Source organism: Atta cephalotes (assembly GCF_000143395.1).
Source record: "Atta cephalotes unplaced genomic scaffold scaffold00017, whole genome shotgun sequence".
Classification (NCBI taxonomy): Eukaryota; Metazoa; Arthropoda; class Insecta; order Hymenoptera; family Formicidae; genus Atta; species Atta cephalotes.
Window position 1 is genome coordinate 5934016 of NW_012130081.1, and position 9285 is coordinate 5943300.

Here is a 9285-nt window from a genome sequence, read left to right on the forward strand (position 1 = left end):
TCTCTCTCTCTCTCTCTCTCTCTCTCTCTCTCTCTCTCTCTCTCTCTCTCTCTCTCTCTGTCTCTCTCTCTCTCTCTCCCCCCTCCCCCTCCCTCCCCCCCTCTCTCCAACAGATAGTAACGCTCTTGCATTTCTAATATATCTAATATATATATGCCATATTTTTATGCATTTATTGTTGTAAAAGCATTTGCAAAAACTTATAGCAAATTCGATTGGGCGCACTCTCAGTGCGCACTGGTGCGCAATGATGCGCATTAAAGCCATCGTACACAAAATAACATAGAGATATATTTATACATAAACATAGAAATCGATTAAATCCTGAAATACTCAATACATTTATTGTACAATTAGGTAAAATATGTATTTATATTCGAAATATTTGCATTTCACTTTTATACTCAAATTAAATCAATGTACAACAGCTTTAACATGCGCATTAGTTCTTTCAATCGAATTCGCCATTAGTTAATTATTGGGCGTCATTTCTTTTAGACTAATGCAAATAATGTTAGTAAGGGACACATGTATAATGCAATATAGAATGCGAATTATGCATCATAACAAAGTTTAAGTCACTAATAAAGCTTAGATGTGTGTGTGTGTGTGTGCACACACACATACACACACACACATATAATATATATATATATATATGTAGATCGTTTTAAAAGTTTTGAGTCTCAACATGAAGATGACATTATTCGTCAAAATCATTTTGGTGCTATGATCATACATACTTTAAGAAATACCTGTGAAAATTGTAGTCATTTTAGAGTTGTTGTTTTCAATCATTTGTACCAGTCGATATCAGTGTTTTTGTAAAAATGAAAAAAATCGAATATCAGTATCGTGATTAAATTCTTGCATTTGGAAAACAATACACCTAAGCAAATTAAAGCCGCTGTTTACGGATTACGGGGACGCTGCCTCATTATTTGCCACTGTGAAAAGATGGGTAGCTGAATTTAAACCAGAGTCATACCAGCTTGGCTGATGATGAGTGTTTGGGACGGCCAACAATTATGACTATCTATAACATTGAAAAAGTTCACCAAATGGACAATTGAATCAAGGTTAAAGAGATATCAGAGGCTGTGAGTATATCGAAAGAATATGTTTATCATACATTGATGATGAATTAGACAGGCGTAAACGAACCGCGTTGGATGCCGCGCTTGCTCACTGTGAACCAAAAACGCATTCGAATGAACATTTCCAAGGCTCTGTTGGAGCGGATTTTTTAATGCGTCGATTAATAACTGTTGATGATGAAACTTGGATCCACTACTTCATTCTTAAGATGAAGGAATAATCAGAACAATGGATTGCGAAGAGTGAACTGTTCGATCCGAAGAAAATGACGAAGATTTCATTGGCCGAAAAGGTGATGCAATTGTTTTTTTTGGGGAGGGGGGGGGGATGGAATTATGTTCATCGATACACAACTTATTAACGGTACTCTTATACAAATAACACACACATCACAATTTATATACTCTTTAATTTGTATATTAGAATATACCACTTTCATACACTTGAAGGTCCAAAATAAAGATCGAAACGTTTATGTACTTATTTATGTTTAAAATAAAATATTATTTGCACCCATCTAGTGCTCATATAAGCTTTTTATACGCATTATAGATTATGTTCATTGAATATCTTGAAAACGATAAACAATAATAAAAGTATGCATCATTAATTGACAGACTGAAATTAAAGACAGAAATTGTGAAAAAACGATCAAAAATCGAATTTGAAGAAGAAAGTGCTGCCTTCAAGATAGCGCACTGTCTCACACTTCAATGGTCGCCATGATAAAAATTAATGAATTTTGGTTCGAATTGACCACCCACGTATTCACCAAATCTGGTCCCCAGGATTTTTTTCTGTTTCCTCAAAGTTTGACTTGGAGGGCAAAGATTTTCATCGAACGAACATGTCATTGCATCCGTAGAACTATATTTTGCAAAGCAAGATGCCAAATATTATTTGAATAGGTTAAAGGGATGGAAGCATTGCTGGGAAATGTATCGACTTAAAAGGAGACTATGTTGAAAAATAAAACTAAATTTGATAAAAAAATATTTGTTATTTCTATGTTAGATTCAAAACTTTTCAAACAACCCTTGTTATACATTATACATACACATATGTAATTACAGTGTATTCTACTCTTTATTCTATATACATTTATCGACATTTGAATCAAGCTGATAATCTTTAGTTTCATTTCGTAAATGACAATCCAAGATATTTCGTATGTTGCCCACGAGCAACAATATCCTTACCGTCATTCTTTGTGAGCTCTACCGCGAGAAAAACCAAATTCTTTCCAGTACGTATAGTTTTAGCATCAACCGTCACTGTTTCACTAGGAAATGCAGCCTTCAAAAACCTATGCCATTATATTAATAATTATTCTGTTATACAATACAATAGCATATATATATTTTTTTTAACTAATAAAAATTATAGTAAGTTATATACAATTATTATATTCAATTTCTCTAATCAACATCTATCTTAGACTGCATATGCATTTATATTAAAATGTAAAATATCTTAATAATGTAATAACCCAGATAGCAAAGCATGTCTCAGCAAAAGTAAATCTATCAAGTAAATCTGTGATTGCTTATGATAGCGCAATGTGTCATAGATTCGTCTACAACAATTTCGAATATACTGACATTGTAGCAACAAGCAGACAACAATGTGTATATGTATTGTCAGCAGTTTAACAGCAAGATAGCTGGATCAATGTTATCTTGCATTGTCAGCAATATGACATTGCATGATGCTGCATATTATTATGGAAACATAATGGCAATACTATGAATTTTGATGATGACGATTTTAAAGTTGTTGGCAAATTGCTGGCAAATTGCTACTCAATGTTATCATATCATCAAGTTACTAATAAATGAGGACTCAGTTGCTACAATTCTGATAGCAACACTTATAGCATACTTGTTAACATATTGTTAGCATATGTATACTTATTAGCATATTTAGCAAGCAAAGACAGACACATTGCTATCTGAGAATTAAATAATTAAAACATGACAAAATAAAAAATCTAATAAAAATTTCAGATCAAAATCTTACGTCACATGCAGATCTACAGAAACACCAGGAGGAGGATCAGTTTTGTGAGTCATTAATGCATATGTAGATACACAGTCTATAACAGTAGCAGTAAAACCACCATGTAAAAAACCACCAACATTCAAATGTTCCTCAGCCACAGTAAATTGTGCTTTGCACTTTCCATCGCCAGCCGACAACAACTTTACCTATTAGGAAAAATATATATACTGCATTATGTTAATATTTTTATTTACATATAGTAGCAAATGTGTAACACAAAATAATGAATAGGTTAGATCTAATTATATATTAAAGATTAATAGATTAAATGAAATTTTTTGTACTTACATTTTTCATACATCGACCAAAGCCTTTGCTATTCGCCACTTTCTCCAAAACATTTTTTATAAGTTCTATTTTACACGACATAATCTTTCCCGTATTCAGAACACGCGCTTACGAATTAGTGCATTAACATACTATAGTTTACGTCATGCATATTATAGAATTTTAGAGATGTAGGCCTGTATTCAGAACGCGCTTACAACGATGTTAGCGCGCTATAATTTACGTTATGCATACTTTTATAGACTTAGAGATAAAAGTTCTGAATACGGGCTAAAAAACGCGTTCTGATTCATAGTGAAATATAATTAAAAATCAATCACGTGTTTTTATCGATAAATTGTTAAAATTTAAGCGATTAAAGTCCGATTGCACCAACGTTACTTTGGCTTTAAACTTTAAGGCTTAAAATTAACGTGTTTTTATCGATAAACTATTAAAATTTAAGCGATTAAGGTCCGATTGCACCAACGTTACTTTGACTTTAAGCTTTAAGGCTTAAATCTCTCTCTGTTTCTGTTTTTCTTTCGCTTTAAAATGAGGCGGAAAATTTTACGCTGATTCTACAATGAGTCGGTAATCAGCTCTAAGTCTTATCGGTGAACCATGGTTGACTAAACACTTATACGACTAAAGATCTGAATACAAAAATTGTCGTAACTTACTAATCGTATACTTACTTAGAGACTTAAATTGTAGACGTAAGTAACGCACAAGCTTTTACGTATGACGTATAACTTACTGCTATGTCTCCAAAAGACGGCAATAAATCGTATGTCATACGCCAAAGCTTATGCGTTACTTACGTCTACAACTTAAGTTTCTAAGTAAGTGCTACGACAATTCTTGTGTTCAGAGGCTGATTGGCCAATTTCACCGATTAAGACTAAGACTTCCGACTCATTGAATCAGCATGAAATCTTGCTTAAAGTCAAAGTAACGTTGGTGCGACCGGGCCTAAGAGTAAGAAACTGATAATATGGTATTAATTTTATGATTAGTTTCGTGGATGTGTATATATAATGTATATATAATGTTTAAAATTTTAATAATATTCGATTTTTATTTAAAATTGTGGTTTTTAATGTTATCATCCGAGTTTGATTATTAGTAGAGATGCTGTCAGAGAAAAAAATTGTAATTTTTCGACAATAATATATAAGATCCATATTCAGCCCGCTTCAGAAGCTTTTTATTGATAAAATCTTTAAAACTTTTATCTCTGAAATTCTATAAATATGCGTGACATAAAGTATAATATATAGCGTATTAACATTGTTGTAAATATTTATATAATTAAAAGAAAATCACGAATTTTCGAAATTAAATATATTCACAAAAATTTGCCCAGGACTGATCGCGTCTTTAATAGTATTTCGTCGGTAGTCACAAAAATTTGCTCAAAGCCCAGAGCTAGTCGTTTTAATTATATATTAGTACTTCGATCGTCGGTAATATAATATTACATTAGGATAAAAAAATTGGAGGAAAAAAAAGACACAAAATGACAAAAAAAATCAGAGAAAAAAATTATTTATTTAAATATACGTATAGTGATAAATAATAAAAATAATAAAAATATAAAAATCGATCAAGAACAATTAATAGGGTTACCCTGACCATCTAACAAATGATCCTGTGGATTATTGAGATATTTAGGCCCATCTCCTATTTTAGTGTATATCATACATTTAAGTTGTCCTGGTGGATACTTTTGAAACTTTAATTTCTCCAAGAGATCCTATACAAAATAATACGTGTAACAAAAGATATTTCATAAATACACATTTAAATAATATAGCTACATATATCAATTGGTATATACTTGAGAGGGTTTAATTTCTTCTACAGGTAATCCTCTTCTATATTCAATAGCGTTTTCAAAAGGAGGAAAGAAGTGATCTAAAATACCTATCACTGCTGGTACATCTTTCTCTAATAAATATAATGTAGCATTTGGCCCAGCATCGTAAGTATAAGCAACCTAACAATGTGTCTCGTCAATAAAATAAAAAGTATCTAGCCATTTTTATGCTATAACTTGTAGAAAAATATTTTATATACCTTTACATCGTTAACTGCATCATTATAGGAATGTACAAGATTCATAATATTGTTAGAAATATTGTTCATATAAATGCATGGAGGATATGTATCTAAACACACAGCATGAAACTGATTAGAATCTTTCATAGTGAGTTCGGCAAAATTTTTGAAATCCTTCTCAACGATTGCTTGTTGCATTTTATTCGCTCGTTCCGGGACTACATGCATTATTCTATGTTGTAGAAGTTGAGATGTTTCTATGCTTCGTTTCATACCTATTGCACTTGGAACTTTTTTTTGTTCATCGCTAACCTGTAGATTTATAAATATCTCTGCTATCTCTCTTTATTATCATATCTATCTTTCTTATCAATACATGTAGAAAAATTTCTTTCTTTACCACTAGCACTAAAATTCTCATTTCAGACCAATGAGACGCAGGTACGATTTGCTTTGCTAAACTGTCTGTCCCATTCTTATCTGAACCCATATACCATCTTACAAAACCACCCATAACACTGCGACATGCTGATCCAGAACCAGAACGCGCTATAATACTAATGTCTCCCTACAGAGATGTACAATATTCAGAAAATACATATAACATAATTTTAAAATATATTAAATGTAATTGAACGGAAAAAATAAATTATCATACTTCTATTTTGTAAAGCTTAGCTAATGCTGCCGTAAGACATGCATATCCTGCAGCACTAGAAGCTAAACCAGCAGCGGTTGGAAAATTATTCTTTGAACATATACAAATCTTCCAATCGTTTGTATATCCAGATAATTGTGAACGTTTCCTAACTTAAAAAAAAAATCTTAGTTTACAGTAAACATTTTTAAGAAATTCCCATGCACTAACTTACTCTCTTTTAAACAATTTTGAAGTCTTGTATTTTTTATATCTTCTTCTCTGAAAATGTCAGTTTATTATATACAGAAAAGAATAATAATGAAAATAATAATTAAACATACTTTCCATTCAGCCAGATACGATCTTCTTTGAAATCAGAACTGATCATAACAGTAGTTTTTGCATGTAGCTATAAAGAAGATACTATTAATATATCCATATCTCTAATATATTTGCATCTTTTCCTCATACATTTAGAACTTTAAATTTACCTGAGCTGTATCTAAAGTTGCACTTATGGAATCATTAGTTGGTAAAATTAAGGAGTCATCCCTTTTTCCCCCTAAAATCATACAAATCTAAAATGTTAATTTTCACTCAGAAAAACAATAGGATAAGAAAAACGTAAAGATAAAAGATCAAATATTTTCATATTAGTATTGTAACTAAGTTTCTTACTACTTTTTACCGATAGCTATTCAAATTCAAATATATCCATGTAGCACGAACTTTGTAGCGCAAATAATGATGTGTTCAAACGTTTAAAAACATGTGCGTATATATATAGAATTAATTGTAGCTTAATAATAATTAACTTATTATTATTTATTATTTATACTATATTAAATAATGCAATTTTCGAAAGCGAATATCAAAAGTATTTTCTGAATAATTAATTGCGACTTACAACAATATCTTTTTTTTCAAAATGTAAGTTGTGAAGATTTGTTACTTCAAATTTATTAAATAATAAACAATTTACGATTTTATATGTGACAATTATATTGATAAATACACATCAGTAGTAATAGGAATAATTAAATTAATGGCTTCTGCCCTAGAGAAATAAAAAAGCAGTTTTAATACAGCCAGAACTAATTATAAACTGGAACAATGAATCTAATGCAGTTTAAAGCCGGTCACTGTATACTTCCGAAAATATAAAGATTATGTAATACTCGGACCGAAGCAGATCCGCTTTTGCTGAGAAATGTTTCAAGCAAAGATACACGTCAGCAAAAATTTTAAAACAACAATACGTATATTTATGTGTGAATTGTATATATATGTATGTATATACATACGCGCGCGCGCGCGCGCGCGCGCGCGCGTGTGTGTGTGTGTGTGTGTGTGTGAAATATAATATCTGTTTTGAAATATAAACAAAAAATCATAATGAAACATTTCAATTTCTCATTGAACAATAAAGCTTTAATTATATATGCATACAATATTTAATAACTGCAATATTAACTGGTGCAATGCAAGTAACAGTAGTATTCATGATTGACGTTGCTGTTTAACTGTGCGACTTCCAAGTTTCACTCCAAATCCAATCACTATCGTCACTATCAGCTGTTACTAGACTACTGCCGACTCGCTGAGTAGTTTTATATATACAGAAACCCAACATGATGTCCGAGTTTTTAATTGGCAATCTGATATGTATTCTGATTGGATATCCTCTAAGTGAAGCAGCCACATTGTGATCGCAGCTATTTACAGTATTTAATCAGAGTCGCGATCATAGATCTTATACCACTGGAAAGGACGTCGAGCTGTGAGCAAGATCTAAAGGATAGAAATATCTTTCTATCCTCTTCTATCCTCTTTTGGCACATGTGTAGAAAGAAGAAAAGTTACTGAGCAGGACAGAAATACATCTTCTGTCTCTCAAATCTTGCTCACACTTTTCTCTCATTGCTTGGATAGGCCATTCCCTCTCCAGTAGTAAGCTCTATGATCGTGACATGAGACGATTTGAATTGACTTTTGAATGTAGAATATGTAGGGGAACCCAGTCACAAAAATTTCGGACCAACAAGCACATAATTTTATTCTTACGATATAAATGGTTATATTTATATGCTGGAAAAAATAAATGCCTATATATTAATAAATATTATCGAACAATTACTTGTTAATAATGAATTTCTTCTTATACATATAGAAATTCAATTTCGATAATCTTGTATTTAATGTATATGTATAAATGAATTGTTCCTTGTTTCTTTTATTGAGCGGAGCCTTTAATACATCCCAATAATTCTGATTGGTCACCACTTTATTATTTTTCGGAGATTCCGTTTTCTGAAATTCCATCATATCCACACAACTTGCATAGCTGCATAAACATATGCATAAAGAAAATTATCCAATCGCATTTCTCTTACAAAGTTACACGTAAAATGTGATTGGATAATTTTCTTTACGCATATGTTTATGCGACTATGCAAGTTTGTGTAGATATATCCCTCATGAGACAACACCGGAATAGAGTATGCGTTATATAATTTGTGTTCCCCGCTTCATTGACTACATTCAGCGGGCAATTGCCCATTGCCAATCACAGCGACTTCTGCGTAGGGAGAATTTAGTTTTCTTTTTTAGGTGCTATTGGCTAGGCCCAATTGAACCGTAGGTAATTATCATACACTCCGTTCAGCGGATTCAACAGTCGAGTGAGTGCTCACTGTTATTGGTGTATTATTCTAGATCTAAAATTCTGATTGGATGAGCTAAAAGAATACACCAATAACAGTGAGCACTCACTCAATGCATTCTCTATTCTGCGATTCTATTATGCACTGTGTGATTTCACTCTTAAGCTTAAAAGCGAAGTTTTTATATTTATTTTATATTTAATTTATTAAATAAATTGATTTGTCAAGTTACTCAGTTCTCGCTTTTATTTTTGATTAAATTATAAATAAAAAAAAGATAATTTTGAACACACAGTATGCATTCCTCTCGAGGTGCGAGGAATCAGAGTAATATACATTTGGTGTGTGCGCGCGCACGCACGCGCGCACACACACACACATACACAGAGCGCGCACGCACACACGCACGCACGCGCACACACACACACACACACACACCCACCACCACCACACACACACACACACACACACCACACACACACACACACACAC

At 32.1% G+C, this 9285-nt stretch overlaps 2 protein-coding genes across 2 annotated transcripts; both read right to left on the reverse strand.

The window, feature by feature from the left end:
- Positions 1-2235: 2235 nt before the first annotated feature.
- On the reverse strand, positions 2236-3528 carry LOC105618608 (acyl-coenzyme A thioesterase 13-like). Its single transcript, XM_012200139.1, has 3 exons — positions 3448-3528; positions 3118-3305; positions 2236-2404 (listed from the first exon to the last, which is right to left on the reverse strand). The coding sequence occupies exons 1-3, from the start codon at positions 3526-3528 to the stop codon at positions 2236-2238; spliced, it is 438 nt and encodes a 145-aa protein (XP_012055529.1).
- Positions 3529-4961: 1433 nt separating this feature from the next.
- On the reverse strand, positions 4962-7634 carry LOC105618609 (diphosphomevalonate decarboxylase). Its single transcript, XM_012200140.1, has 9 exons — positions 7580-7634; positions 6622-6692; positions 6472-6539; positions 6363-6409; positions 6149-6300; positions 5891-6058; positions 5509-5802; positions 5270-5428; positions 4962-5185 (listed from the first exon to the last, which is right to left on the reverse strand). The coding sequence occupies exons 1-9, from the start codon at positions 7632-7634 to the stop codon at positions 5036-5038; spliced, it is 1164 nt and encodes a 387-aa protein (XP_012055530.1). The 3' UTR covers positions 4962-5035.
- Positions 7635-9285: the final 1651 nt, after the last annotated feature.